This window comes from Helobdella robusta (genome assembly GCF_000326865.2).
Source record: "Helobdella robusta unplaced genomic scaffold HELROscaffold_11, whole genome shotgun sequence".
Taxonomy (NCBI): domain Eukaryota; kingdom Metazoa; phylum Annelida; class Clitellata; order Rhynchobdellida; family Glossiphoniidae; genus Helobdella; species Helobdella robusta.
The window spans coordinates 176070-188848 of NW_008703617.1; the positions used below are offsets into that span (position 1 = coordinate 176070).

The window sequence follows — 12779 nt, forward strand, 5'->3', positions numbered from 1 at the left end:
CAAACTCATTGCCAAGTTATTTCTTAAATAATTTTTTTCTGTTTGGTTGTTTCATTTGTGTTGATGAATGTGAAACCATCAAATGAAAAATTGTTTTCTGCATTTTCATTACAAAATTTAATATAGATTACTCTTTATAATGTTTTTAAATAGATTTATGATTTATTTTATTAATCCAGAGCATTAGCAAGGCAGGGTAATGCGTACCAAAAGAAGAATGATCTTAAGAGCGCACTTGTCTACTACAACAAATCCTTATCAGAGCATCGAGATCCTGAGGTCATCAAGAAGGCACAGGAGGTTATAAAACTTTTTTAGTTTTTTCTAAAAAGATTTTTTAGTTTGTGTTCCTATTTTTATTTTGAAATTTGTTTCAGGTTGAAAAAACGATTAAAGAGCAGGAGCGTCTGGCCTACATCAATCCTGAGCTTTCACTGGCTATGAAGCAAAAGGGCAATGATTTTTTTACCAAAGGTGTGTTGAATTGTCATAATTTGAATTAAAATGTTCATCATTAGTGTTGTGTTCTTTTGGTTGTTTGGCTAATTGTCAACGTGATTTAAAATTAACCCAGGTGACTACCCTTCGGCGATGACTCACTACACCGAGGCAATCAAAAGAAATCCATCTGATGCTAAACTCTACAGTAACAGGTGTTTACATGTTATTTTATACAAACACAATTTTGATTAATTTAATGTACATCCATGTTGTTTATAAGGAAATGTAAGTGAAGGATTGTTAATTTCAATGACTGTCAAACTACTATCAAACAGAGCTGCTTGCTACATGAAGCTGCTGGAGTTTGGTATGGCCATAAGAGATTGTGATGAGTGCATTAGATTGGAGCCCACTTTTGGTTAGTTGATAAAAAATATTGATTAGCATAGAAAATGTTTTGTCATTTACATAGCTCAATATTAAAATAAACTTTAATCTGAACCCAGTGAAAGGTCATTTAAGGAAGGGAGCGTGTTACTTGGCTATGAAGGACACTGACAAGGCACTTGATGCCTATCAGAAGGCTCTTGATATCGAACCAAATTGTCAAGAAGCTTTGGAAGGCTACAAAAGGTTTACATTTATATATTTAATTGAAATTCAGTTAAGCACCTGAAATATTTCTAGTAGTTTTGCCAAATAACCTTTATTACATGGCTGTACATTTCAGGATGGTTGATTGTATAAATTAATTTTTTTTCAAGTTGTTTGAAAGAGAGTGGTAACAATCCAGAAGCAATACGCAAGAGAGCCATGCAGGACCCAGAAGTGCAGCAAATATTAGGAGACCCAGCCATGCAGCTCATATTACAACAAATGAATAAAGATCCTAAGGCTTTGCAGGAGTATGTTTTTGTTTGTTTGTTATTGGCTTGTATAATTTGTTCAGATTTTCATGTTTACGCAATTTCAATTACTTTTTCTCTATCTTTTTACCCTTATAAAGAAGCAATATTACTAATAGTTTGCCTAATCTTCTTTTTTTCAAGACATTTGAAGAACCCAGAAATAGCCAAGAAGATTGAGAAACTTTTAGAAGCAGGAGTCATTGGTTTCCGTTAAAAAACATTGAGGGGGAAACATGTTTATATGTATGCATGTGTGCACATTCGAGAGTGTATGTTTGCGTGCATCACTTTATGTGCAGTGTTTTCTGTCTACAAAATTATGGCGAAGTCTTTTGTGTTGTCCATTTTATTTGAAGCGAGAATTAATGAATTTCATTGTAGGCTTTCATTGGTTTCCTCTTAATTTTTATCAATGTCGTTACCGTTAATGTTACGATTGCAGTGGAACAATATTTAATGTCCTTTTGTTGGTCGTTAATCGTTGATTAGTTTATAAATGTTCGTGAGAAAAAAAATTTTTTTCTGATTTTTTTAATTTTCACTCTGTAAAAGCAACAAACAGAGGTGAGTTAGCCAGTTTTGTGTAAAATCTTTATTTTTATCAAATTCGCAGCTTCAAAGATTATTATAAATTAATATAGGAAATAAAATTTGAAATGAATTATGATCACAAGGAAGGTTTTAGTGTCGTTAAGATATTGATTCTCTTATTCAATACAATATTTATGCAATGATTATAGATTGAAAATTTGAGGCAGCATGCATTTCAAAAATTGACAAGTCAACTTTCTTCATGCACCAGGTTGATTTCTTAGTCCAACTTTGTAATGAAGTAACACCAATTGGTCATTGTTTGGCTAGCTGGAAGGTAAAGTTGGTGATTCTGGATTTTTATAAAGAAGATAAAAATTAAGATAAAACAAAGCAACATTCAATATCAACAATGAGAATCGATATGAGTCAGAAACTTTCAGTAATGCTAAAACACTTACATTTGGAATAAACTTCATGTTTCAGGCTGTCAAGAAATATTTTACTTTTACCTTGAAGTATAAATAAACATAGAGTATTATCATTTAAATTTAAAAACAATGTTTTTTTCACAATGTTTAAAAACTTTATTACCATTCTAATAGATGGAGAAAATGAAATATGAGGAGAGCTTGGCTTGACATTCATTATTTTGTCAACTCATATCTGGGATTGGTAATGCTATGCCTGCAATAATTAAAGTTAAGAATATGAATTATTCATAAATTTCTCCAAATGTTACAATAAAAAATTTAACTTATCTATCTAACAATTAATACTAATTCATTAACATTGTAATTTTACTATTTATTGAGATTATTTTCACAAATTGTTATTGTATCACAAATTAGGAAAACAATATATAATATATATGCTATGTTTATAAAATGTGACATTAAAATTTAAAAAATCGTTTTTTTATTAATTGACTTTTATCGGTTTAAAACTATAACTTTTTTTAGTTTATATTTAGAAAAAGTATTATTTTCTGTTTAACACTAACTTTTAATTTAATTCTAGTAAAAGTTCAATGGCATAACTCATAATTTTTCTGCTTATGTTATGAGTCATAACATAAGCAGAAAAATTGTGGTCAAAATTTTTTATACAATACAACAATAGGCTGCATTTGCAAAAAATCAAATTGAATAAAAATATTTATGTTAGGAAAATTGGCAAAGAAATCAGGGAATTCATGTCAAAATCGGCATTAATATATAAAACTACAGTATCACGGCGAACGTCACTTTTAGATACTGTGTGCACAGACAACTTAGCGAATAAATTACTGAAAAAAGCAATTTTTACGACTTTGCTATCTACCGTAAAATGCATTGAAATTTTTTTTTTGAAAAAGTGTCAAAAACTATGAAAACTAAAATTTATTTTTTAATAAAAATTTGTTTTGCATTAAAAATTGTTAAATTGTTATATTTCTGTTGTTAATTTTTTAAATTTATTCAAAATTTTTGAAATTTTATTCATTATTTCATGGCTTTGATGGTCTATTTATTATTCAAATTTACATTTACACTAAGGCACCTTATTTCTACTTTTACAACGCCTTATTTCTATGACAACGCAGATGAATACTTACTTTTAGTTGGACCGGCCACTATCTGAAGTGCACCGGCAATCACAAGCGAGACCACCATCTGAAAATCATCAAATAATTAACTTACCTATCGATACACGATGTTTAATTTACATTACAAGATTGTTCCTATCCTTACATTACGATTACAATTATTATTACATCATAAATAATTGGCTAATTGCCCTTAGCTCTTTTCTTAAGGTTGGGCCTTGCTACTTAAGACATTAAATACTCTCAACCTTAGTAAATAAGAAATTTAGGAAGGTAAAATTACGCTCAATTACTAATGTATGCATTTATGTATGCCTTTGTGTGTGTTGTGTGTAATACGCCGGCGCGTGTAGTGCAAATGCAAAAAAGTCTAAAAGGAAGAGATGAAACTTACCGAAGTACCTGTTCCGCTACTTAATGTTAATCGTATATATCCTATCTAAGATTGAATTATGCCTCCCAAACTTAACTATTAGTTACTTATTGTAATGTGTGTGTGAGTGTGTGTGTGAGTATTTGTGTTGAATCTTATCACAAAAAATAATCATAATGGTAAATTGAAAAAAACAGTAAGCAGTACAATAATGAGCAAACCTGAATCAATGAAGAAAATTTATTTAATTATTGTAAAATTAATGTCAACGAAAATAAACAAACGAACCTCGGAAAATGGTTGATATCTTTACTTACAGGTTTATGCTCTATATAGTATTTACAACAAAATAACCAAACTAATTTGCCGTCAACAAACACTAGTGCAACATTCTGATTGGACCTGTCACTGTACAATTGAACGATACTATTCAAAATAACTCAAGACCATGCTTTCCCGCTTTAAATTGCAAAATATGTGACGTTGTAAAATATCTACGTAAGTATATATATATGTGTATGTAATAACCAAACTATGCACTGTTACTAACATTCCTTATTATTGAAATGAGAATGATTTAGAAGCTTTTAAAAACACAAAAACCATCAAATCACATACAGGAAGAATGCTTTTGAAATAAAAACCATGATCACGTATATAGAAATCACGTCAAATTAAATTAAGAATAATAACGATTTTACATAATTTTAATCCAAATATTAATAATCACATCATAATATAATATATATAGATATATAATATACATATTTTTTACTTCAATCAGACAGAAGTAATTGAAATTCAGTGAGATCTTTTTAATATTTTATTAATTTTCAATATACAATTCAAGAACTTAAATCAAGATTTCGCAAATAATTAAAGAAAATAGAATGGTAACATGTGAAAATATTATAAAATAGAAACGCTTTTTGGACGTATGATTCAACACACATTAAACAAATTGAGTAGATTGCGTGCGTGCGTGTGTGTTCATCATGAACTCAGATATGCATTCGCCACCTGCAACTGATAATTGCACGAAACACGAAACTATTTGCATTCACACTTGATCGAAATTAGGAAATACCTAAAATAAAAACAGCAATTTATTCAACAGTGTTGTACAAAGTAACCAGATAAGACATGAAACATCTTGAGAATCATGACTCAACGACGGTGATGATGATGATGATGATTCGATGGTGATGATGATGATGATGATTCGATGGTGTTGATGATGATGATGATTCGATGGTGATGATGATGATGATGATTCGATGGTGATGATGATGATGACGATGACTCAATGATCATACAAGGGATTGTTAAAAGCAAAAATTTCACCACAAATTACTGACAGAATATAACGTATTTCATGGTGATAAAATAACAAATGCCTAGGGATGGGTGGACAAGTGAAGATTGCTAAGACAAAATCACAACTCAAAAAATTGAAAGAATAAAATGAAGATAATTTAAAGAAGAGGGTGAATCAACAAACAGCTGTACATAATGTTGAATGTTAGCGACGTGTTGAACTCTTACATTGCAGGCAGTACGCTAACTCATTGGCACCTGAATAACTGTTGAATGAAAAAAGGGATGAACGGTGTAAATATGAAATTAACACTGTGATTTTTACTTCTAATAGAAAATAAGATAATTATTTTTTTATAAATTTTATGATTTCTAGTAAATAGATTGTGAAAGAGTTTTGTTGTTAATAATTTCTGTATCAACCGTTCACCACAAAACTTTCAAAAGTTATGATCTTTGGAATAATTTTACATTGCTTTTTGTGTAACTTACCTCGATAAAAATAACTTAAATGTTGTTTCATTTGAGAAAATTAGACAAATATTGAGGCAAATTAATAAAGATAGAGAGCCAACTCTAAATGTGCACATAAGTAGCAGAAGACGTCATCACACAGTACACAGCTCCTAGTACAATGAGAGCAGAGAGGAATGCAGCACCAAGAACAGTGTGAACATTCGTAACTTGGACCATTTTTTGGAAGATTTTGTTGGCAGGAAAGACAAATACGACCGTCATCTGAATGACATGTTCATTTATTGTTAATGTTTAATTGGTGATGTTAGCTTTTGAAATGTTAATGAGAAATGATTGTATAACAAATTGAAAATTTGAGTTAGAAAAAAATTGAATTTAAACATTTAAGATCTTGTCACCGTTTCTTTCTGACCATATTGCCTGGCCAACACTCAACTGGCCATTAGAAGAGAAAGTCAACTGTCTGAAGCATGTACTATTTGAAATATCTTTTGTATGACTGTCTGTTTGTTTATTAGTCAAACTGCTTTCATTTAAATTTTCCTGCATGCCTTCAGCAAACTCCATCGTGTTTTCATCATTATTAGTCGTTGTAGTGAGGGTGAAAGCATTCTTAGAACCAGCAAAGAGCAACTGCTTGGTTTTCTCTATTCATATAAAAAATTTAATTGAAAACTTTGATAAAAATAACAGCAATGGTAACAAATAAATACTAAATCAAAATTTTTAATTATGAGGACACAAAAAAGAAGGAAAAACCGAAAAAATTAAATAAACATAAGAAATTTAAATAGAGGACCAGCTAACTAAACTGAGCAAGTAGTAAGTTTAGCCAAGACTTTAGGATTTAGGTCAAGGTTTAGGTCTTTAGGATGATAAAACTTTCAAGTTTTAAAACATTTATTAATTGAATAGAAATTAATTTATTGACATTTTATTTAGAAACTGGCAAAAAGAAAGCTAGAAAAAGTTAGGTTTGAAGGTAAGCGTAGAGGTAAGCTTAAGGCTTAAAAAAGCCTTAAAAAAAGCCTTAGTTAAGCCTTAAGCAGGCTTAACTAAGGGCTGCTAAGAGCTCTAAGGTGAGGATGGATGTAGTACAGGAGACAGAAGTTTGTTTAGTTAGTAACCAACCGTAAACTTTTTGCATCTTTTCGTCCGATTTTTCATCTAAAAATTTTTGACTGACGCACATTTTAACTTGAATTGCACTGTCAACTTCTCTAAAAGGATTTTTACGCTTTGACATTTTTTTTGCTCACTTTGCGTTAAATTTAAAAGTAAACTTTTTCTTAATAAGTAAGATAAGTTTTACATCAAAGTTTTAAATGACCATAGAGTTGCAGGTGTAGAATTAACTATATCAATACAGTGATCTTTAACAAATATAATAAATATCAATGTATCTAATAACTTTATGTTTAATTTATTTAAATTAAAATGTGCACTTTCTATCAAATATCATAATCCCTAGAAAACAACGAGCAAACAATAATTTGGTGTATTATAAGTACTCAAATAGCAGGAATAATAAAATGCTACTAAAAAATACAAAAACTAAATTATTATGGTCAGACAACTAGAAAATGGAATTGATTATTTAAAAAGATCATACGAGAGAAAGGAGAAAGAGAGGAAGACAAAGAAGACGAGGATTCATGACCGAGAAGATCAACATAGCAAGCAAGCAACAGGAGAAATATTCACTCGTTGCTAACACTGCAGATGTATAACCCACTAGACGACCATGGTAATATATGATTTTTAACCAGCCGAGAACAAATCAATCAACCATTCAACTGAAACAGCTTACAATTCATTTCAACACATTCATTCTCAATAAATAACAGACTCAGAGCCAATCAATAGCTAACAAATCATCAAATAATAGAAATAATACTAATCAATGTTATAATTGCGATTAAAATTTACACAAGAACATGACATGACACGCACCTATCAACAGTCACTTCATATAATATGGCGCACACTCGAAATCATCCAAATCAAACATCCCCTCTGATTTCAACCTCATCATCCTCCTTCAAATAATCATATTCACTCTCATTTTTTCACTTTCTCTCTCTCCCATCCAAGAGAAGATCTTAACTGAGTGACAATAACATTAAACACACAAGCAGGCATACACGCGTATATGATTCATCAGGCGCTTCATTTACTACGCACTGTGTATTGTATATTGGCAGGTGCCTGATTGCTATGCTTTGCATACACTAGTCGTCACTTACCTGTATTATACATATATATATATAGAATATATGTTATATTCCATATATATATATATATATATATATATATATATATATATATGTCCCTATTATATATATATATATATAGATATATATATATATATATATATATATATATATATATATATATATATATAGAGAGAGAGAGAAAGAGAAAGAGAGAAAGAGAGAGAGAAAGAGTCATTAATAAAGGTAAGTATACTGATACAGATTATCCACCCATTTTTCTCTTTATTTCTTCTTTCCTCTCTTTTATATAAATATATATATATATATATATATATATATATACCCATGTATGTACACAATATATATATATATATATATATATATATATATGTTTATATGACGCAATTTAGAAACACACTTAAGGATAGGGCTGAAATTTTGAGAAGCCAAAATTTGAGCGTGAAGAGCAACCCGTCAGTATTATTATAAATATTCAATATTTTTATTATTTTATTATATTTTATTATTAAAATTTTTTTTATTAAATGTAATAATCTTCATAAATTATAGCTGTGATTAGATTATAAATAATATTTTTCTATAATTTTTCACGTTATAATCTAGATTTGAAGTTTGGCGTTATTTTTTTTCAACAGAAATATCAGCAAGCAAGAAGACTCTGGTGAGGGTTTTACGATCGAATACATGGAAAAGTTATAAAACACAGAAAGTTATCACCAGCGATGAGCATGAAATTCTCATCAAACGTTCTCACGGCGAAAACTTCGTCGCCATCAACTAAATCAACGACATCGTGAGCAACAAAAGATAAAGCAGCAACAACATCAACAACATCAACAAAACCACTTGATAAAACATCAACAACGACAACTGTTACAGATTGAATCTCCGGAACTGAAATTAACAGAGAAATCAGTGTTGAAAAATGCTACGGATGACAGAAAGAAGGAAACCTCGATGGGCAGAGCATTCAACAACAATCACATCTCATGTAACAGCCATAACATCGTTTCGACAGAAGTACAGCAGAAAATTTTACGTCCTATTAAGTATTCTAGTGTTAGCTTCCAACATGTCGCTAACGAATTGCAAACTACCGTCTCAAATAGTTGTTAAGATAGCTGAAAATGTTAACCACAGCGACAACACAACCACAACAACCACAACCACAACAACCATGAATTTAATCAACACTAATAACGACTCCCTCGCGAATTTAAATTTACTAAAGCATCACGGTACAACTACAACAACAACATCAGCGCCGTCTACATCAACAGCTCAACTAATGTCGACATTAACGACACAACCGCCGCCACCATCACAGCCGCCGCCACCACCGCCGCCGCCACCATCACAGCCGCCGCCACCACCATCACAGCCGCCGCCACCACCGCCACCACCACTGCCGCCAACACCAAGAAGCAGATCAACACGGACAACGTCAACGACACCAGCACTAACGGAAGCCACCAACCTTACCACAACCAACAACAAAATCTCCAGAGGTGGTCGCTCAATCAAGTTCAACGCAAACAAAACGTTGCGAAGTTTGCGCTGTTGATGACTCAAACAGCACTAACACATCGGAAACAGTTACAGCAGCATCCTTTTCTGGGAGTTCTACGGTGGTTAGCATGAATACAACAATCTCGGCGGAAACAAAGATGACGACAATAGTTTTCACCACAATAGGACCTCCACCCCCATCAGCAACACTTCCACTAACGCCTACGTCATCGTCGTCCCCACCACCACCAACCACACCCATCCCTAGTACGATCCAACTTACTACTACAGCTGCTTCAATCGGTCTGTCTATTTCTAAATTTTAAAGACCTTTAATTAATTACACTATATATAGTAGTAGTCGTAATAGTATTAGAAGCTGTAGTAGTAGTAGTAGCTGCTGTATTAGTAGCAGCAGCTTTAGTAGCAGCTGTAGTAGTAGTAGCAGCAGCTGTAGAAGCAGCAGCTGTAGTAGCAGCTGTAGTAGTAAGTACTATCAAAATAAAAATTAATAAATGGCTATATTTTTTAAACGTCTTCACAGGCGACAGACAGCTTTACAATGGTCTTTTTATTATAAACAATAATAATAAATGAATTAATAATAATTATTATTACAAAAGTAATAAGGAATAATAATAATAATAATAGTTAATAAATAAATAAATATGTCGTAGGATGAATTTTAGATATTTCTGTATTGTGTATTTATTTTGCTGTGAAATGTATTCACGCCCAATCGTTGCTCTTGTTTTATTTTTTAGCATTTTCACTTTCATTCCCTCATTCAATAATTCATTCATTCATTCAATAATTCATTCAATAACTCATTTATCGAATCATTCATTCAATCAATTATTCACTCACTCATTCATTCATTTGCGAACAGTAAATGACTATAGCTTGTCTTTCAAGATTCATCACGATTACCGCACTGAAATGTCTATAATAAATTCAACCGAATACGTGAAAGTTCTTGCCATATTTGAAGACGGGGTTTGTGTGCATAAATGTGTGTGTGTGTTTATATATATATCTATATGTATGTGTGTATATATGTATGTGTGATTGATTATATTCATTTAATGCTACACTCCACCCATCCTGAAGTTGATGACGTCATGTAAGGAAGTGCTGAAGGAGACATTCAAAGGAATCGACAGGAACTACAGGTTATCGCAAGGCAGCGTTAAAATCGAATCGGTTCTGTCGGTATTCGGAAATGATACATCGCTGGTGGAGGACAAAACAGCCTGGGAGAATAGCTTATCGAGCACACTACCTGGTCTTTTCATCAACGGGACGTTTGGTTAGATTTGAATTAAATTTACTGAAATAAGTATTAAATCTACTGCCAATAATTACAGATATTAAAAAATACAACAATGGAACATCAACGCCAAGCGTTCCTCAAATGAGTAAATGCAATTTTTCACCTTCTGATTAATTTACCCTTAAAAATATACACTATTTCATTTTAGATTTTTTAAAAATTCAGCCAACAATGACCGTTGTACAAACTGACCAATAGTTCCACGTAAGATTTCCTAACGAAATGTAACGTTACATACGCCCTGTAAATAGTTGAAATTTCAAAATTATTTTGAAAATAACCATTAATTCATCGGAAAATTTCACAAAATTCAACAATTTCACATCTAATTTTTCAACAATTACAACGTAGCACCACTTTGAATAGAAAAAGTTTGAAAATTAATACAAAGACAACGAACCAACACACGATGATCTAATAAAAAAAACTTTTACAGATTACTTGGCAGTAGGCGTATCGTGCGGAATACTATTTGCAGTAGGAATTATCCTATTCATCATCCTCCTCTGCTTATACTTGCACAGAAAAAAACTCAAAGACCAAAAAGATATTCCGAAATCAGAGTGTGAGATTTACGTTAGAAGCATTACTGGACCGCATGATCAAAAGAGTTCAAAAAGGCTCTGGATGCATAACAATAGCACTGGTCTCTATAGAAGTACAGAAGATGTTTGTGGTGACGTTTCTACTGCTGCTGCTAATGGTGCTGTTACTGGTAAATCTATTGCACTGGAAAGAATAGACGAGGTTTGAAATGTTTCACTTTTCAACTATTTAACCAGCGATTTTTCATAATAAAATATATTACTGTAAAATAATGTAATGAGGAAATATAACTTCAAAGTTACTTACTGCCAACAACTTTGGAGAAATGATTCATTTACTAACTTGTACCAAATGGATTCCAGGGTGGTCCGCACGCTCCGACATCCGATTCGGATAGCGACTACGATGGCGATCAGAGCGACCCAGTTCCCCTCCACCGACGCCAAAAAGATGACGTCATCGTCAATTTAACGGCTCAATCTCTGAACGGCAAAATGGCGAACGAAAGATCAAATAAAAAATGGAACCAGCCCGAACGAGCATCGCATGCCAGAGATAACCCGGCGTTCGAACCCAACCACGACGACTCGCTCGATAATATTCGGTCTTACCGACCGCATATTTTGAGTCAACAAATAACCGAGTGTACCGAGTCTACAACCGCACTGGAAGACGTCAGTGTTGCCCTCTCATCCAACCATAAACGTCAGTACAACTACCTACAATGCTCAGTCAATTCTCATTTTTTTTAAATTATTGATAAAAGAACCAAATGTTGCACCTGACTGGAACTCTTTAAAAAAAAAAAAAAAAAACTCAACCACCGTAGAACAAGCACCCAGAGTCAACCTGGTCAAGCCTTACAACCGAGACAACGACGTCGAGGACAATAGAAATTATTATTCGCAATTTAGAAAACCCACCGACAATTCGAGCCAGCACGTAGAAGCACCGGCTCACATCAACCACACGACGAAACAATCTCAACAGAGACCTACCAATCCGACGCAAGTTCTCAACACTTTAACACTGAGAAACGAGATGGACATGTACCGAAAAGATCTTTACAAACCAGTCGATTTTGGCGGTCCGTGCATTCCAGGGAGCAACACATCACTGCAGAATAACTCCTCGATCGGATCGAGACTCTCCCACGCCGAACCATCTGCGCCCGACATCGATTTAAAGCAGGTGTCGCCGCTGGACGAGCTCTTCTCAAACAATAAAGAACAATCGGTAAATCTATAACAATATCATGAAAATTTATGACTTCACGCAAATATATATGATAATAATTTAGTAAACACTTATAATCAAACAAAATAGTATTTCTGACAACCTTACTTCATATTTTAATAACAAAATCTTTGACACTCTCAACTCAGTTCAAGTCAACTTTAACGGCGAAGGCGAGGAAACTGCTGGGCAAAAATTCAAATGATATCTTATACAGAACTAACGGAAACGCGTGATCGTGACGTCATGTAGTCCCATCATCATCATCATTATCATGAACAGC

General features: G+C 32.7%; 2 protein-coding genes across 2 annotated transcripts; one reads left to right on the forward strand and one right to left on the reverse strand.

The window, feature by feature from the left end:
• Positions 1 to 5734: 5734 nt before the first annotated feature.
• On the reverse strand, positions 5735 to 6881 carry HELRODRAFT_167052 (hypothetical protein; the record flags this gene model as incomplete). The annotated part of the gene is made up of 3 exons (XM_009012571.1): positions 5735 to 5896; positions 6017 to 6282; positions 6767 to 6881. 3 exons carry the CDS (start codon positions 6879 to 6881, stop codon positions 5735 to 5737), a joined length of 543 nt encoding a protein of 180 aa, XP_009010819.1.
• A 1366-nt stretch (positions 6882 to 8247) lies between these two features.
• On the forward strand, positions 8248 to 12732 carry HELRODRAFT_167053 (hypothetical protein; the record flags this gene model as incomplete). Its single annotated transcript, XM_009012572.1, has 11 exons — positions 8248 to 8324; positions 8476 to 8533; positions 8752 to 8863; positions 9104 to 9503; positions 9650 to 9684; positions 10271 to 10377; positions 10492 to 10690; positions 11151 to 11461; positions 11623 to 11965; positions 12090 to 12496; positions 12646 to 12732. The coding sequence occupies 11 exons, from the start codon at positions 8248 to 8250 to the stop codon at positions 12730 to 12732; spliced, it is 2136 nt and encodes a 711-aa protein (XP_009010820.1).
• Between the last annotated feature and the right edge of the window lie 47 nt (positions 12733 to 12779).